The sequence below is a fragment of the Ischnura elegans genome, chromosome 7 (assembly GCF_921293095.1).
Source record: "Ischnura elegans chromosome 7, ioIscEleg1.1, whole genome shotgun sequence".
Lineage (NCBI taxonomy): Eukaryota > Metazoa > Arthropoda > Insecta > Odonata > Coenagrionidae > Ischnura > Ischnura elegans.
The window spans coordinates 90,189,168-90,208,640 of record NC_060252.1 but is presented as its reverse complement, the minus strand read 5'-3'; the positions used below and the strand labels follow the sequence as shown (position 1 = coordinate 90,208,640).

Genomic DNA, 19,473 nt, shown 5'->3' with positions numbered 1-19,473 from the left:
TTGACCTCATGTTCAATAAAAATTAATAGTATGCTAAAGAATCCATGTACCACATAGAAATGGTTCTTATGACTGGTGGTCTTAGGATTTTCGAGTGCGTAATAAATTACTTTTTTGAGCATAATAGTTTGCATATCCTCTTGATGAAGTGGAAAAGGGTACATAGTTACGGAAGGCATCAAGGAAGTGCTACTGCAAAATGGAAGTAGAAGTAATTGTCCTCAATATTTCTTTTGTGTCGTTGAGCTTAAGAGTGTCTCATATTGGAGGGTGAAGTCTCTGTGTAGAGCTGAGATACCGACAAGTCATAAATATTTTCTTAGAAAGTTTGTGATCTTTGTCATACTTTCAATGTACGTCAAGCTTGTATTAGGAAACTAATCTAATTATGAGGTGAAATTAGTAGGATAGATAACAAGGTTAGTAAGGGAATGTTACAGGAGACTGACGGGAAGTAATGGGACGATACAGTGAAATTTTTTTAGTCTTGGCTATTGAATTTACATCTATGTAATGTAATACCCTGCAAACAGCATAATAAGGTGTGTGGCAGAGGATGTTAGGACACCAGCCATTGTGTTGTTTCATGATGTAATGGTTACGGGAAGAGATCTTGAGTATCTCACAGGATGTTGATGCTGGGAACAGACATTTCAGTGGTATGTGCTAGTGAAGTCATTGGGGTCAACTGTGGAGATAATCTTATGCACTTCTTGTTAGTATTATCTAGGTGTATGCATTGACTTCGGTTAGTTATTTTTTCATAAGCAATTTTAGTCTATTAATTTTCATTTCCATTGAGTGTGTCATAATTGGTTTTCTGCATACAAAAGTGACATCCATGGAAGCAAACTTTAAGCAGTAGCATCATATGCTGTGGTGGTTTGGAATTAGGTCATCCATTCAAACCTGAAGTTTCATTTCTATGATGGAACGGATGTAAAAGTTTGCTAAGAGATATCTCTTTCATTCAGCCATTCTCTCACAGTTGTGAATTGAAAAAACGGCCACTTCGCTGGTGCTATCATTAGGTCTGGTTCTCTTAGAAAGGCTCTATGTGGGAAGAATACCCCTGTGAGTGTGACGACAACCAGGAAACAAAAATTTAAGAGAAGCATTGAACTGCTTGGCGTGAGTTAATGGTGTCATCAACTTACCTGGGAAAGGGTTAAGGGCATCAATCTTCAGCTGTTTATACCTAAGGAAGTTGGCTACTAGTTGAGGTATGGAAAAATATCTCTTTTTCTTAAACTTATGGTAATAATTAAAAATTGAAGCCAATTGTGGAGTGTTACCAACTTCGTGTATGGTATCAACGTGAATTTTGCCAACTGACAGCATTGCTATGGATGAACTCAGTCTGTGCTTGCACATTCCTTTGTTCAGTAATGGAAAGATATGCATATATTGCCGTCCATTCTCATGATCAGTTTCAATGTAAGCTTAGCGCATTAGATTACAGAAGAATGTGGGCTCTACTACATGCTATGAATTGATATGATCCAAGTTCAATTGCAGCATTAGTAAGGTTGACAAATGGCAGCCCCATTGGATCTTTTGGAGGGGAGCGTATTATATTATATTACATTGTTTAAGCATCAGGTTGTTGAATGATAAAGTCTCTCTCCAAATGCGAGCTCTTAAGGTATGTTACTGCGAATTTCTTCAGTTCAGAAGTAATATGTAATCAATTTGTCACTAATGCAGTAATTGAGGGTCATCCCTTTGTTGTGAGTTGATGACTCAGCCTCAAAAACCTGTCCTGTATTCCTGTCCACTAATATTTTTAGGGATTTTAACTGTTGCATTTGTAACCTTACTTGTACACATTCTTTCATGAGCCATCACAAAAGTTTCAACAGCTTACTGGATCCCATCAATCGATATTCCCCTGTGTACCTTGAGTAATTCTACCAAACTTGTACATGTATGATACTTCTTTAGGTATTCCTTGAGGGGAATGGAACTTAAATGTCAAGCATGGATCCTCGAGGCCATGTAACTAGGGTGCGGGACTTTACAGTTGTAGTTGCCAGCGAGTCCAGAAAAGACCCTCTGTGCAGGAGGCTCCCCCTATCACAGTGTGTTGGTGTTAAGCCCCATAGTGATAATCATGGTGAAGGAAACTCTCCAAGTGTAAAATATCCAGGTAGCAATAAATAATTTGGGTTAATGCCGCAGTCAGAGTGCATAATGTATAAAACTGTTCCTGCACTCTAAGGGTTAATATGAGGCAATTTCAATCCACTTCCTCACACAGACATTCACTCGGTCCAGTATGATTGAGCAAACATGAATTTATTGTCAAAGCGTATTACCATACCAAATACAATTATTTATTTACCACATCTAAAAATAAAACAGCAGAGAAAATTCCCTTGTTAAAAAATGACACTACACATTTCAATATTAAAAGTCTTGGGGATCAGTGAATAACAGTGGCAAGTTTATGGTATGGAAAAGCAGCTGAACAGGAAATTCAAACATTCTTATGACATAATATCAATAACTTCCTAAAGCATTCAGATTTTGTCTATGGATTTCACTAACAGTCGCACAACGATAGGGGGGTAGGTCTCTTGATGGAATAATGTCAATTTTTGATCCACATTCAAATGAGCTATGTGTAAATAAAGTCGTACACCATTTCCTTCTAATATGTGGTAAAAAGAATGCAAATTAAATTGCTATGGTTGACTGTAATTGGCAGTTGTAGGTTAATATTGGTTTTGAGTCTTTCTATGCAAGTAAGTATGTACTTACTCGCATAAAATTATACGAGGAAATTTTGAAAAATCAGCCAACTATAATGAATTAAATGGCATAAAATACAATACTAAGGTTGTATTGTAAATGGAAGCAAGAAAAAATTAAAAGAGGAAGGTCAGTCGGAAGGGGTACGTTAAAAACTATATTTCAAGCATTTTGGGGAGGTGTTGTATGAACCCCTCTCTCCTTGGCGCGAACCGACGTCGCAGTCTCGCAGTTCTTGACACCGACGACGCCACTTGATTTGGCGCTGCTGCGCCAAGAACAGTCGTCAAATGACTAACGGGCACCGGTGGTACCCACTCAAAATCTCCAAAACGGGGCAGATATTTGCCTACAAATTTTTACTTTGAACCTGTCATGTCTGTGAAATAAGCGTAGAATTAGAAGGTAAAACAGATAATTGTCGAAATTGATTACTTTTTATATGCGTTGTTGTCTTCGAAAATTGGCAGGCCTGTCATTATTTGTAGTAATGTTAAAAAGCTATCTTATCCTAGTTGTTTTAGTAGTGTACACATAACCTCGGCATATGAAGAATGTGATCGATTTTTTGCATGCCTGAAACTAATAAAATCGTACCCAAAGCTGTGTGTGAGTGGAAATCTATGTTGTTGGTAGTTCAAGGATAGAAATGGGCCGCAAGTGTTTTGTGCCATACTGTAGATCTGGTTATAACTCTTGCCATGATTCTGTGACATTGTTCAGCTGTCCCAACGATGAAGAGGGCATGCAAAAATGGGCTGATGCAGTAGCTCGACAAGACAGACCCCTACGTCCATCTGACTGTATTTGTGAGAAACATTTTAAGGAAGAAGATGTCATCCGGTTCTGGAGGGCTTTTGATAGAAATGGTGGAGAGGTTATGAAGGTGAGTTGTCATTGCCCTTTTCTCGATCTTTCGCGTGAATGCAAGTTATTCAAGGCATGCGTGAATGCCTACTAATAGTCAATGAGGTGAATGAGGACATTTTTCCGTGCTCACCCTTATTTATCTAATAATAATAATAATAACTTTTATTTGCCCAAGGGATACATTTTAGGCAAGCTCCAAGTATATAAGGCACGTCAAAAAACATCAATTCTGGCAAGACATACACAATCATTGCTGATGTTTTAAGTAGTCATTTACATTATAAAAACAATAACACAATAGACTAAATTTGGAGATATTATCGAAGCTAACCCTCTGAATTCTTGACTTTAAACTCTGGCTCTTAATCTTTGATTAGTAATTGCTATGTTTCTGTTCACTGCTAATCCCTCCCTATTCTTCAGAGCCCTAACTTTAAATTTCATGTCCTCATAATCCTCCTACCCTCATAATCACTCACACTGTGTATGTTTTGTAACGCTTCTGCCATGGCCATAATCCTTCAGGTGACTGGCGTGCCACTGGCTCTGTCCATGGTGCTTTTGCCAGATTATTAACTCAGTAAATGTCTTTTCTTTAGTCCAATAAATTTTATCCCCCCAGGCCAGGCTTTCAACCTAAATACTGTTTTTCATTAATAAGACTGACCAATCCTCAGCTCTGGTGCTCAGTGACCGCCCAATGGCACCCATTATTACGTGTTACTTATAAATAAAATAATTCTGTGGACCAAACAAACGTTTTTCTGTCGTTATGTTATTAGTTTAAGGGCGATTGAAATTACATTGGGCTTGCCATTAATTTTCGTTTCTCAAGTCTCAGATCTCCAATTGTATTTCTCACTCGAGTGTATATTAACTTCAACAACAAGTATCCGTATTTTCTTCCATCCCTTTTCCCTGATTCCTGACATCGTTACTCCTATCTTGGCCAAGATAACTGTAGTAAAATATCAGTTTCAGTAAAAACCTAATCAAGGTTTTATTCAGCAAGAATAACACAGTTTAAGTAAACAACTTAAGTGTTGCCACGACAAATACAATTATTAAAATTAAGATCAACAACATAGTATGTTTATACCACATTCACCCCCACTAAAAATCGATTAGTATCTGATGTAGTCATTTAGATAAGCTGGTAGCCTTCGCTGCCGTCCACGTGGAGAACCTTTCTGTGGAGATGGACTCTTGGGTTGTTCAGAGACACTCTTACTCGAATTAGGTATGCCCTTATCTTGCCCTGTCTCTTCATCGCATGAGGAGTTTTGTGATGTCAGTTCTCCGGAGTCAATAGATGGGCTCAAGGGAGGTCCGTCAAGCTTGACTGGGAAGTCCCCTCTTGGAGCCAAATGTCTAATGGAAACACTTGATTCTTGCCCATTGGGAAGCTTTACATATGCATAGTCTGGATTTGCCTCTATTAATTCGACTTCCTGAACAATCGGGTCATACTTGCTGTGCCGCAAATGGTTTTTCATTAAAACTTGACCTGGTTTAGTTAACCATGTAGGCAAGGAGCGACCATTGAAAGATCTTCTGGGATGAGTGAACATACGTTCATGTGGGGTAGCATTTGTTGAGGTGCACAACAGTGATCTAATAGAGTGAAGTGCTGACTGAAGCACTTCTTCCCATTGTTCTGTCTTTAACCCTTTTGACTTTAAGGTCAAAAGTACAGTCTTCCATATTATTCCATTGTATCTTTCGACCTGACCATTTCCTTGTGGGCTGTAGGCAGTAGTTCTACTTGTAGCAACGCCTAAGGAGGTGAGAAATGATTTCAGTTCATGTGACATAAACGAAGCTCCTCTGTCGGAATGTATATAAGCTGGTGTACCAAAGAGCGAAAACACCATAGTCAATACTCTCACAACAGTAGATGCCGAAATATCTGTACAAGGAAATGCAAAAGGGAACCTTGAATATTCATCAACAATAGTCAGTAGAAAACGGTTCTTGGATGAGCTAGGTAAGGGTCCTTTGAAGTCTAAGCTTAATCTCTCAAATGGAGAAGTTGCCTTTATAAGCTGCCCTTCATTTCTACAGAATCGAGGTTTTAATTCATTGCAGCAGGTGCAAGAATTAATCACTCCTTTAATTTCTTCTAGTGTGTAGGGCAGGTTTTTAGCTCTAACCCAGTGGTGCATTCTTGTTACACCCGGATGACATAAAGCATCATGTAGTTCTTTGAGGTTCATTCTTCCCTCTAGTAGGTACTTGCTGTAATCCTCGACATTGTGTCTGCAGTTGTGTTTTGGTTGCCTGGTCGGTAAATGATATCGAATTTGTAATTAGCTAATTCAAGTCGCCATCTCATAATTTTCTCATTCTTTATTTTACTTGAGTGATACTGATCAAACATGAAGGCAACAGACCTCTGGTCAGTGATGACCTCAAAATGTCTTCCGATAAGGTAGTGTCTCCAGTTCCTCAGTGATTCCACAATAGCATAAGCTTCCTTCTCAACAGAGGAATGTCTTTGCTCAGCTGCATTAAGTGTCCTAGAGAAAAAGGCAATGGGACGTTCGGCTTGACTCAGGGTGGCCCCAATGGCAAACTCTGAAGCGTCAGTTTCTACTCGAAAAGGTGTATTTTCTTCTATTGCAGAGAGTGATGCCTCTGCTACATCTTTCTTGAGTGAATTGAATGTTGTCACAGCTTCTTCAGACAGCGGGAATGGTCCTTTTACCAGAAAAGGGCGAATCTTCTCTGAAAATTTGGGAATCCATCGGCAATAGTGAGCAAACATACCTAAGGTTCTCTGAAGGGCTGGCATGTCATTTGGGACAGGTAGGTTCATCAAAGGTGCAAGCCTATCCGGATCAGGCTTTATAACTCTATCTTCGATCAGATATCCTAATATTTTCACAGATTTAGTTGAATATTTACATTTATCTTGGTTTAATGTCAGATTATACTTTTCTACTGCACCTAAAAATCTTTCCAAATTTTGGTCATGTTCCTGTTGATCATGGCCGCAAACTGTTACATCATCTAGATAAGGAAAAGTACCTTTGAGCTTTTCTTCCTTGATAATTCTGTCAATGTTTCTCTGGAAAGCTGGGACACCGTTAGTTACCCCGAAAGGAATTCTGCGGAACTGGTAAAGTTTTCCAGCAGCTTCAAAAGCAGTATATGGCTTATCTGATTCTAGAATAGGTACTTGGTGATAGGCACTCTTGAGGTCAATGGTGCTGAATATCTTGTATTGTGATACATTCCGTACCAACTCCTCTATTCTTGGGAGAGGGTAGGCATCAAGCATTGTAAATTTATTAATAGTTTGTGAGTAGTCAACTACCATCCTAGGTTTATGATTTTCTCCCTTAACTACAAAAACTTGAGCACGCCATGGTGAGTTACTAGGTTCTATTACACCTTCTTTGAGCAATTTTTCCACTTCAGCAGCGATGAATATTTTGTCGGATTCTGTGTGACGTCTTGACTTAGTTATGACGGGTTTGCAGTCTGGTGTGAGATTGGCAAATAGCGATGCTGCTGGAACTCGAGCAGTAGCTAGTGAATAGATTTTAAGAGGTGTTTGTTCTCCATGGAATTCTATTTCTACAGATGAGTGACTCTTCAGAAGATCGTGCCCAATCAGGAAGTCAGCACACAGATTTTTCATGATTAACACCTTAATATTTGCATATGTATAGGTCTGAATCTTCAAGGTCAGCGTACCACATCCAGTAACATCAGAACTCAAAGAAGAATTAGCCATGGTTATCTTACCGGAGTAAGGCTTAACGACTATTCCGCATCTCTCCACAAAACGTTCATTCAAGAAACTAAGAGAACTTCCAGTATCGATAAGTGCATTTAGTTCCACTCCATTGATCAATACCTTAGTCATGGATTTTTGAAGGCATAGAGGTGCTGTTACTGCAGAAGCCAAAAACGACGTAGAAGCTGTTGAATTTGTAGATGAATGTTTAAATCTTGATTTACATACTTTTTGGTAATGTCCTTTTTTTCCACAACCTCTGCAGATAATATCCTTTGCTGGGCAAGAGTCCCTTGGGTGCCGTTTGTTACCACAAAAGAAACATTTTTCAGATCGTACCAAGGCAGCTGATGTTGTTGTAGTATCTTCAGGGCTATCTTCTCTATGGTCAGCAGCAGCAACAGGAGTTGAATCTGCTGTATTCAGATAAGACGCTGAATGTAGCTCAGCCAGCTCAAGTGACCTAGCCTGGTCATGGGCCTTCTCTAATGTGACGTTGGTGTTTTCCAGTAATCTTTCTCGAATACGAGAGCTCTTGAGGCCTCGTATGAAAGAATCCCTTATGTACTCATCTTTATATTTATCAGCTGTTACTGCTTGAAATTCACAATCTTTGCTCATTTGTTTTAATACCTGGAGATATTCATCGACTGATTCACCCGTCTGCTGAGTTCTAGATGCTAGGCAGTGTCTTGCAAATATTTCATTTCGTTTTGTGATATATAATGAATCTAGTATTTTGATGGCATCTGAGTAGTTTTCTGAGTCACTAATATACCGAAAGACGTTAGCAGATACATAATTGCAGAGTAATTGCAGTCTACCATCTTCTGAAACCTTGTTCACTTGGCCCAGGAAATTAGCAAATGTTCTTTTCCAGTGTTTCCACTTCGATTCAGCACCCACATGTGAAGGGTCAGTATCAAATCTTTCTGGCTTTAAAAGCTGTTCCATCTTACTAAAGAATTCTTGCTGAATAAATTGTAGTAAAATATCAGTTTCAGTAAAAACCTAATCAAGGTTTTATTCAGCAAGAATAACACAGTTTAAGTAAACAACTTAAGTGTTGCCACGACAAATACAATTATTAAAATTAAGATCAACAACATAGTATGTTTATACCACAATAACTTTATCCATGCATGCCTTCTGCTGCCCTCTTATCTCATCTTGCAACTTACTTTGCTCCCCACCTTGGTGAGCCCTTCTTCGTCGTTTGGTGTGTGTATTTTCATTTTGTATATCTTCTATGTTTTACTTCACACCAGCTTGTAGGCCTGCCGCCTATGTTGATACTCCTTTATAATTTTTTCTTGAACTAATTTAGAAAATCAAAAGAGACAATGGACATGCACAGTGAAGTTTTTGAATCAGTGCCAAGGTGAAAGCCGAAAATTGTTTCAGTCTCTCACGGGATAAAGTTATTAATTTTCTCTGCCATGTCAGTAAAAACCATGAATTTTCTTAAATTTGGAACATTATCTTCCCATGTCATTGCTCTCATATTTAAATTCTGTACTGTTCAAAATTGTGAATCAATTATGTAATTGGCATAGTAATAGGAATGGCTTATGATTTGTACTTTTCAGGTTGCATACAAGAGAGTTCGTTTACGTAGTGGTGCTGTTCCATGCTACTTTCCCACCTCTGACAGTGGTTTTTCAAGAAAGAAAAGAAGATTGCCTGTCAAGAATGATTTGAAATTGAAAAAGCCACGAAAAAAAAGTGATGAAAGAAAGTTGAAAGTGATCGAAAGTCACCGTGTTGAGAGTGACTCCGTGGATGATGAGGACTTCACACTGAACCTGACTGATGGTGAAGAGGTTGTGGAAGGTTTTGATCCTCTGTATGACTCTTGTGATGATAGTGAAGATAAATGTTCAAACAGTCCTGAAGTGAGGCAGAGGTGTGATGATATTGTGAAGCGTGGTGATGCATTAACCATAGCTAGACTATTTGAAGATATGTGGAGTGACTCTAAAATTCTAAGCTTACCATCAAAATCTTGGGCGATGTTTAGGTTGGAGACAAATGGGAAAAGAAAAGTAGTGATATCACAAATGGGCTTCATGGATGATGGCACCCCTTCCCCTGTGAAGCAGGTAAGTGTTTAAAGGTGTATGATAAGGCTACTGTTTTTCTCAGTCTCATTTACTGGGGAAAACAAAAACTATCAAGTTGAAAATTGTTTGAAAACTAATGGAACTCAATTTTCTCTTACGGGATCTGAGGTCCACTTCTGGGTCGTGTAGTATTTTAAATGTTGTTTATTACTTTACCGAAAGAGGCATGGGAAGTTATTAACTCATCCGCTACAGTTTTTCTATGACCACGGGTGCTACCGTAAAGCAAACTGTGGTACTGTTTTGTAGCATCCATATTACTTTCCACCTTGTAAATGGGTACAGATCTGGGTTCTTGAAGAGGCCACAGACTTTTTTCCTTCGTATCAACTGTTCGGAATATTTATTGTTTAATTTATAAATGATTGGCTGATTGTGCAGGAAATAATTTCATCTTCCACCAATGGTACTTTCTCTGATAGATTCACATTATTGAAATCACCTAATTTACCTCATTACTTGAGCATAATTTATGTATTGAAACATTTGCATGTAATGCTTTCTTCTTAAGTTCAAAATAAGATTTTATCCCCATATTTAGTGAACCCTGAAATTGGAATGAATTAGTGTGTCAAAAACATCATTTTTTTAGTTTAACTTCAGCAATTGAGCCAATTCAGTTTGTAATATAACTCTATGATATTGAAATTCATGTCCAATTTGCTGTTGACTTCACTTTATGTTGCTTAGCCTCTGAACTGGCTGACTAGCCAAATTGATGCTAGAGTGGTGTCACAATAATCACCTAGAAGGGCATAGTAATTTTGAGGATTCGATTTGAAGCATTCAAGTAATTTGTCTAGAGTGTAAATATGTTAGTTCAGAAATGTGAATTTTTAAGGGACTTTTAATGATGGAATGATAGTCAAAAATCATATAAACCTCCACTGTGAATGTTTGCATGCTTAACAACTTTTCTCTACCTGAAATTATTATCTCTCATGGTTGATTCTACCTCAGTACAAGCAATGGCAAGGTACAAAAATGTGTCTTGTGAAAGGGCTAATGTCGAGGCTGTAGGGGGGTCGAAGCATTCAAATTCTCCAACTTAGTTATGTATCCCCAAAAATCTTTTTCTGGCTGTGTCCTAGGTTAGTGTTTATATTAAATTTCTCCTCCAAAAATTTTTGCAGGTCTGTCTAGATGAAGAAATGAATGTTGAGTTATATCTCAAGGGTACCAAACTTCATTGTGAAGAAATGAATATTAACCTGCCAAAAATGTGTACTGTTTCTGATGTCTCATCTTTCATCCTGTCCGTAGATGGCCTTCAGGATTGGGACTAATACATTTGGTGAGTAGTTAATCATATTATGTTCTTGAGCAGATGTAGGTAAAAGGATTTGTCAATAATTATCTGCATGTTTTTTTCTTTCGTGCTCTTTGGAGAATACATTTGGTGTGGACCAACTCTATTGACGTGGTCTTTATCTCTTCCGAGATATTGTCTATTACCAACATTGTTCCTCATGGTGAATACTTTTTCTAGATCGAAATTTACACGATTTTAAAAATCACTTTAATATTTCTTGGTTAACTGTGGAGTAACAAAGTGCACTTTTGAATCATCTGTTGATTACATTTGACCTTCTGTCGGCTCTATTTTTCCAATGAATGCTATCCATTTTTAGTAAATTGAATGGTTACTATGAGTTGCGGGTGGTTTACATGTAGTTTTTGAATCACCCTGACTGTCCCAATGCAAAAATTGCATTTCCCTTTTCAGTTCACTGTAAGGCATATTCCCTTTCACTATATCTGTGAACCATATGTTGTTTCTCCCCTTCCCTGCTTACCTAGCATTCTTCCCTCTAAAATGATTTTCAGTATCGTCTCCGCACTTACAAGGAGACTTTGCCTAACTGATGTCAAGAAAGAAGATGAGACCCTTTTTATTTGAAAGTAGACAGTTAGGTAGGAATACTGCTGAAGGGTTTTGTCCAAATACGCCCGGGTTTGAGAGAAAAAAGCATTTAAAAATTTAAAAATACGGTCACGTTCAATTTAATTTAAAAATTTTGCCCCATTGTTTATAGGTCGATTTGGCCCAGTGGTACCGTATCGCGCTTATGTTTTGAAAGTCCAGGGTTCGAGGCTCGGAATGAGTAATTTTTTTCCAGTCTGCCACTTTCTCCATTTTTTGTACTTTGTTCCATCTTCTTCAGATTTGTTGATTTCAGACGTTACACGTTTTTTTTACTAGACTGCTTTTTTAGAATAAGCCTTAAATTGACATTCATGTCCCTAGCTTACCTTGCTTCGAATTATTCTTTCCGTTGCCGAGATTCATCCAAATAGGAGTGATATAACTCTGATGCTGGCATCGTAGTAAAGGGAACTCGTTTCCAAAGCAAAAGATTTTAAACATACCGACTTCGAAGAGTTTCCCAGGTTCCTACTTCGAGTAGAGTTTTACCTGTCTACCTCTATGATCAATTTTGAGTACTCCAAGTGCTAAACGTTGTTCTTCTTACATTTATTGCTGTCAATTAGTCTATTTTTAACTTGGTAATTGTTAGAAATGTTTTATATGCTAAATTTTCAGAATGAAGTGAGAATCGTTACTCATTATAGCTCTCGCCGTCGAATGGACCCCGACTATTGTTTGGCGGGCGGCAGGTGGGATTTTGAAAAGAAATTTTGTCCTTTACACTTGGATAGTTGAAGGGCTGAACGAATAGGACAAAGGTTTGTTTAACACTTAATAAACTGGATAGGAGGTTGAAGTTCTGTATTTTTTTTTCGGAATGTGTAAAGTGTCCAAAAAGTCATTTTTGACCACCCTGTCAACCATTATCCCCTATTCCTTCTTCCCTAACCGATCGCTAGGCGAGGTATGCTCCCCCTAACTAACCCTCCCCTCAATATCAGTCTCCTTCTTTCTGCGTATTTAGCGGGCAAGAGCTTTCAAACAAACTGTATAAACTGGGGAAGGAGTTGTTGGCACATATGAACTTTTTATTAGCTGGATTATACTACTAGGCTAACTTGAAATTGGTTCATGGCCCGCAATGCTTGAAGTCGATGTCCATACGATCGTATCATTTTTAGATTGGTTTGTTGGTTCATCCCTTCCCTTTTCTTTTTCCATGGCCTACCTAGACTCCCACTTTCTGCTACTTCCTTGTGCTTTTCTCTGCAGCACGATATCATTCAGTTTACCCTCCCTTTCATGAGACCATAAGGTATAACCCCGCGAGGAATTGTTGCCGTATACAGGACCATTTATTTTAGGAAATACCTCAGTAATATAGGGCACCAGAATAAAAGAATTGAATATTACTGATATTGGCAGTGTCATCTCTAATTTTTCCTTTTTTATTTATTAATTTCCCCTTTACATGAACTCGGATGATATGCGTCAAAAAAACAAGAAAAGCACCATGAACATTTAATTAAACTGCTACCTGAGCATTTGCACTTGCGTTTTTTTAAGTCTTCAGGGAAACATATTTCCCGTAAGTTCTTGAAAACACTTCTATTTTCTACTAACTTTGACGCATACTAAGCATACCTAAGCATATTATTGAATGCTGGCGAGGATAATTGATGATGAACAATGGAATGAATTTTTATTCCATCCTCACGTGAGGAAATCTCCCTTTGCCCTTGAAGAAGGAAGGTGCAGTTCTGGATTCGTGCAATAAACTGTTTTATCTGTCTGTAAAAATACACATCCCACGGCTGGCATACGTTTGTGCACTTCGGTGGTATAATTTTTATGCTGCATAACGGTTCTCCTTCCTCGTCGATAAATAGTTCATCGTAAATGGCAGCATTAGTTTGGCCCCCCCAGGAATCGATAAGCAATAAAAATTTATTGTTTTTAGCGTATGGCTGGAGAACATTTTTTAAAAACTTAATATACAACGCAGTTGTAAGTTTTCCAGACTTGGAACACACAATGGAAACGTTTCCAAATTCATTCTCCATTTTCTTCACACTTTCACACACTCGCGGACCAAAATCACCTCCAGGTTCCTGCATGCACAAAAAAACTTTAGGAAGCAGCTTTCCTGAAGCAGTAATAGCGTACTGCGCTGTATATGAGTGTGTCATTTTCCTCACGCTCCCAAGAGCCACCTTAACAATTTTGTCTCCTTTATTAGAGAGCGTCCTCTTCATATCAACCCTGTATGCACACCCGGTCTGATCTGTGTTTATTACGAAATCCTTATTATAATTGGAAATCAGGCTTCTTGCTTGCTTCTGAAACTTCATTGCTAATTGCAGGATTTTTCGATTGAAGCATGCTCCCTTGTAGACACGTATTTCGTTATTTTGCGTTGTACAATTCGGTGTCTCTTCTTAAAAGATGCCACCCATGAAGCACTCGCAGAGAATTCAAACTCTTGCGATATGTGCTGAAACGACGCGGAAATGGCCCATTCTTGTAAAGACCGGGTCATCACGGGCTCATTCATGTTTCTGGCTTCACAAAGCGATCGTATACCCATCTGTCGATCATTTCCAGCTTGTCGCGTTTCGTTCCTCCTGATTTTATATCTTTCTCCCATATGGCTAGCATTCCCTTATGTTTTAAATGCACCGAACCTAGGGTTTGAAGGGTGGCAAGGCTCCATTTAGGATGTTCCTTAGCCATATTCACAACTTTCACTTTAACATCTAATGGGATGTGCTGGTGAGTCGACCTTTTGGGGCTGGGTTCATACTCGCTGAGGTCCGTCGCCGATGAGTCATCACTGGACCTTTCTTCGCTTAAAATTCCTATTACATCATCCGGCACTAGGAGATTGTCAGATTCACCGGCACTATACAGTTCCTCTACTTCTTCAAACTTGAACTCATTCAAAATATCCAAAAAACTCCCAACAACTTCATCTCCGATTAGTTTGGAGCATCGCGTGACAGAAGCGTTTTTAGGGTCGTTAATAGCCTGCATCCCACGCAAAGTGTCTGTAATGTGATAAAATATTTGCATTCAATAATAAATACTATTGAAAATAATGGACCACGAATATCTTTTGCTACAAATAGCATTATTTACATCATTAAAATATGCTTACCTTCAAAATGACGAACAGCTCCCGTTAAATCATCTTTGCTAAAAGCATGTTTTGACGTTGACTAACAATCGGCTACGGCACTGCCACTAGAAGGCCCAGGGATTGGATCTGGTTCCATTGTATACACAGGTAAAATACTTATATCGCACGGTATACTAAATTATGAAGCCCTTATTCCAAACTTCTGCCTTCGGATGTCAACTGATGAAGGTTTAGGCTCAAACTAATGCCAAAGATAGGAAAATACGATCAATATCCTTTCAAAAAAGGATATGCAAATTGAATAATTCAATAAAAAAATTAAGACGGAACTTCGACCGCCAGTTTGGATTAAAATAAAATTCGTCCTATAGTGTGTCCAAACAGAGATGGCGGGTAAGAGATCTCTTAATCGATTAAGGCACCGCTCATTAGCCCAACAATAGCCGCGTACCTGCCGCCCGCCCAACAATAGTCGGGGTCCATTCGACTGCGAGAGCTATAATGAGTAACGATTCTCACTTCATTCTGAAAATTTAGCATATAAAACATTTCTAACAATTACCAAGTTAAAAATAGACTAATTGACAGCAATAAATGTAAGAAGAACAACGTTTAGCACTTGGAGTACTCAAAATTGATCATAGAGGTAGACAGGTAAAACTCTACTCGAAGTAGGAACCTGGGAAACTCTTCGAAGTCGGTATGTTTAAAATCTTTTGCTTTGGAAACGAGTTCCCTTTACTACGACGCCAGCATCAGAGTTATATCACTCCTATTTGGATGAATCTCGGCAACGGAAAGAATAATTCGAAGCAAGGTAAGCTAGGGACATGAATGTCAATTTAAGGCTTATTCTAAAAAAGCAGTCTAGTAAAAAAAACGTGTAACGTCTGAAATCAACAAATCTGAAGAAGATGGAACAAAGTACAAAAAATGGAGAAAGTGGCAGACTGGAAAAAAATTACTCATTCCGAGCCTCGAACCCTGGACTTTCAAAACATAAGCGCGATACGGTACCACTGGGCCAAATCGACCTATAAACAATGGGGCAAAATTTTTAAATTAAATTGAACGTGACCGTATTTTTAAATTTTTAAATGCTTTTTTCTCTCAAACCCGGGCGTATTTGGACAAAACCCTTCAGCAGTACATATTCCTACCTAACTGTCTACTTTCAAATAAAAAGGGTCTCATCTTCTTTCTTGACATCAGTTAGGCGAAGTCTCCTTGTTAGTACTCACTTGATCCACTCCCTTTATCACCTCTGTGTCTCAGCTAGAACCTTCCTCTGCTTGCCCAACATGTCTAGTGCATGGTGATTCCTCTTCTTTAGTGTCCACTTATGCTTTTTCTTCTCCACACCCACATATTAAACAACACCAGTATTTTCTTGTTCTTTTTACTTGGTATCATAGTTTGCATTCAATATAGCCCTTTACTCTAGAGCAGCCTTTTTGACAACCTTTTCCAAACACTTTTACGAAATGATCCTCTCATTACTTTCTTTCTACTCATAACACCTCCTTTGTGATGTAACTCTCCTCCTGATATTCGTACTGTTGTATCTATTCTCCTTTAATGAGCTACTCAATCATTTGAACTGCTCCATGTACTTTATTTTGTGCCCATCTACTTGAATGTTAATATTCCTTGCTCTTGAGGCTTTACAAAACCCTATTACTTTGATCTTCTTGTGATTAATTTCCATGCTTTATCACCATTGTCTGATCAAGCCTGTAGTTTTAAGTTATAGTATTGCATCCCTAGTTCCTCTTTTCTTAAATCCAAACTGGTTTTCTGATAGGTTTACTTGAATTCTGTTCCATCCTTCACCTCTCCATCTATGGCATTCCAATCTGCCATTAATATCAGGTTTTCCTTCCTTTAGACTGTATTCAGGATTCTGCTAGTTGTTTGTATATTTCTTCTATCTCTTTCTCTGAATTGCTTGGCGTGGGCATTTACAGCTGCTTTATTACTCTGTCTGTCAGGTCCTCTACAATTTGACTACGGTTATTTTTTCATTGTACTGCAAGTATGCCTTCTAACATGATTCTTCCTCATTCTTTCAAGATAAATCCAAATTCTACAATCTTCTGTTCATTAGGTTTTGCACCATTTTAATTTGAAGTCCAGCTCTTGAACCACTACATCACCCTCATGTAATCTTTAACTACAACTAAAAACATCCGTTTTATGAGTATTTAGATGAAATCACTTCCATCTGCTGCTGGCTAATATAAGGTGGCACAGTGGCTATGGCTGATTTTTCTGAGTATGAAAATTGTCGGTGGTTCGTGTTCAGAATACTGCAAACTTTACATCTGTATCCTATTGAAGTCTCCTGATTTGTGTTAAGCTCATTTTTCACAGGATACCTATTGTTTCAATAAAATTTAGTAGTTCAGTTAGTCCTTCTATTGCTGATGGTGAAATTTTGAAATATTTTCAGATTAATTTCCTGTTGCTGGATTTTCTCTGTGAAACTACTTGGTGTTACTTTACAAAAGGATCATTGTGGCTGCTGCTGGATGAATAAATCAATGCTTATTTATGGGTGCTGCAGGATGAACGTATCAACTCTCATCATATACCAGAAGCCGACATGATCAGCATTTACCTGGGCTCCATTTATCCTCGCAGTGCTTTTCATAGTATTCTCTCTTTCTTAGTGTTCTACAAATTTTCGTATTTGTTGAAGTGATGTCTTAAGTATTTTCATAATTTGGGCATCCTCCCATATGTTGTGATTGCTTTTGTCATTTCCATTGCTGAATATTTTCCACATTAGTTTTGTAATTCTTTGGGGCTGAAGATTGAACTCATGTGTGTTCTTTTTGAAATAATCTGTCAAGTAGGTTAATTATCTAATTATTCTCCCTTTCAATGGATGTAGTGTTTAAGTAAATGGTGTGTTTTTAAGTTTATTTTAATAATGACATTGATAACAAATAAATTATATTTTAATATAAATGAACCTTGTCCAATATTTTAATCCATTAGCTCCTTGATTGGTTGGTTGAGTGCCTTATGTTGTTATCTTCCTTATGTTATCCTCCCTCCTCTTTGCCCTTTTCAAGTGTCAGCCTTCATTTTCTCTCCCTCTGTTGCGGTTTCTCGAAGATTTTTCTTAAATTGGAGTCATATGCAGAGTCATTTGAATGCTTATGCTAAACACTACTCTATCCCCAACGCAAACCTTTGCTAACTTCAAAATTAATGGCTAAATTTGAAATTGATTAATCTGATTGCATGTTATGTATTGCAAATACGAGGGTAGCCTTTTAAGTGTCGGGAATGAAAAAAACTGTAAGAGGTACAATAATGCCAATTTGGCGTTCAATGGAACCAGTCGTTACATATAGCATTTATTCCATTCCGAAGTAAGGGTAATCAAAATGGCTGTTTTGTAGGCATGGACGACTTCTTCAGATGTCTAGAAGCACTTACCTCGTGGCATATTCTTGATTCTGGGGAATGTAAAAAAATCATTGGGGCTTAAGTCTGGGCTGTATGGAGGATGATCAAGAACTTCCATGTTATGCTGTTCCAAAAACGACTTTGTGACTCAAGCGGTGTGTGAGTTTGCATTGTCCTGATGGAGCGTTATGCATCGATTTGGGTCATCATTCTGAAGCTCGGCGATCACTTCCTGCAAGCAAATGGTCATATACCATTGAGCATTAACTGTTCTTTGATTTTCAAGAGCAATCGTCACCACATGGCCTGATTTGGCTATGAACAATGCGATCATTTTCTTGGCAACACTGAGAGAGCAAACAACTTTTGTTGGTTTGAGTTCACTTTCGAATACCCATACTGAAGATTGGCATTTTGATTCAGACTTATAGCTATAGATCCATTATTCATCACCGCTTTTCATGTTTTATATTGTTGAACATGCTTTGATGCTCCTGAGTTGAATTGTTGCAGAGTATATCAACACCATTTGACTCGAGCTGCTTTCTGTTCTTCTGTGAGGAGTTGCAGTATCCAGTGGGAAACCAAATTTTTAACACCTAACTCTTTGTGTAAGATCTATGGAACTGAGGCCCCTGAAATGCCCAATGATGCCTGAATCTCACGGTATGTAACACGACGATCTTCCATAACCATGTTATGTCAGCACAGCATCTATGTTTTCTTCACTGGCGGCGGTTTTTGGTTGCTCTTCACACGGCTCGTCACTGAGGCTAGAGCATCCTTGCTGAAACTCTGCATACCAGCAATAAACGGTTGTCTTTGATGGTGCTTCTTTGCCAACAACAACGAAAAGTTCTGCAACGCATTCTTGCTGGGTGAGGCTTCGTCGAAAGTTACTGTATTTCTCTGAATATAGTCCTCCCCCCTAATTTTGAGGCTTCAGTTTTGGGAAAAGTTAAAAAAATGCATTTGAATATAGTCCCCCCATTTACTTTTACCACAGGCATTTTTGGAAAAAAAGGGGGACTATATTCAGACATATACGGCATAGAAAATTATTGTGTGGTACTGTTCATGACTTAATTCTATCTCGTGCGGCAACTTGGGAACTTTGAAATGCCACTGTTTTAAAACTATGAGGCTTATCTTAATGAAACTTTGCAGTGGAATTAACCAACTCAAGAAGTTGTTTATGTACACCATTTGTCATTGCAGGTACTTGGAGTATTCAGGTTAGATATCAGTAGTATATACAATAATATTGGTGGTTATTAATTATATTTTCATCCTTTGATTGCTGAATTCCTCCTTTCCTATTGAAGGAGACCAAAGTAAAAAAAAAAGTTTTGGACCCATCAATTGTTGCAATGTGTATTGTGATGCATGGCAACCTGGCAGCTTATGAATCATGAACTGTTTGCAAGTTTGGGCTTGTTGGTGGCAAACACACAGCTCTTTCTACTCTGTTCCATGATGGAAGTGCCTGGATGGAAGTCCACTCTTGGAAAATTATGCTGATGAATTGCAGATGATGATGGTGATGCTGTTA

The 19,473-nt window shown here is 38.3% G+C and overlaps 1 protein-coding gene across 3 annotated transcripts; it reads left to right on the top strand.

Annotated features, from left to right (window-relative positions):
* The first annotated feature begins 1,204 nt into the window (after window positions 1–1,204).
* Window positions 1,205–17,478, top strand: LOC124162302. 3 transcript variants are annotated; one of them, XM_046538790.1, is made up of 5 exons: window positions 1,205–1,223; window positions 3,478–3,640; window positions 8,959–9,471; window positions 10,626–10,786; window positions 16,954–17,478. In XM_046538790.1, the coding sequence occupies exons 2-4, from the start codon at window positions 3,500–3,502 to the stop codon at window positions 10,776–10,778; spliced, it is 807 nt and encodes a 268-aa protein (XP_046394746.1). In that variant the 5' UTR covers window positions 1,205–1,223; window positions 3,478–3,499; the 3' UTR covers window positions 10,779–10,786; window positions 16,954–17,478. The 3 variants fall into 3 exon arrangements, with proteins under 3 accessions (XP_046394746.1, XP_046394745.1, XP_046394744.1); XM_046538789.1 differs by lacking the exon at window positions 1,205–1,223 and adding an exon at window positions 3,016–3,159; XM_046538788.1 differs by lacking the exon at window positions 1,205–1,223 and having other exon boundaries at window positions 3,016–3,640.
* The last annotated feature ends 1,995 nt before the right edge of the window (window positions 17,479–19,473 follow it).

What these genes read in the sequence shown, in the direction of transcription:
- LOC124162302 (XM_046538788.1), top strand. Translation starts at nt 3,404, where the DNA reads ATGGGCCGCAAGTGTTTTGTGCCATACTGTAGATCTGGTTATAACTCT. An exon ending in ATGGTGGAGAGGTTATGAAG is followed by an intron (nt 3,641 to 8,958) that starts GTGAGTTGTCAT and finishes TGTACTTTTCAG; the next exon opens with GTTGCATACAAGAGAGTTCG. An exon ending in CCCCTTCCCCTGTGAAGCAG is followed by an intron (nt 9,472 to 10,625) that starts GTAAGTGTTTAA and finishes AAATTTTTGCAG; the next exon opens with GTCTGTCTAGATGAAGAAAT.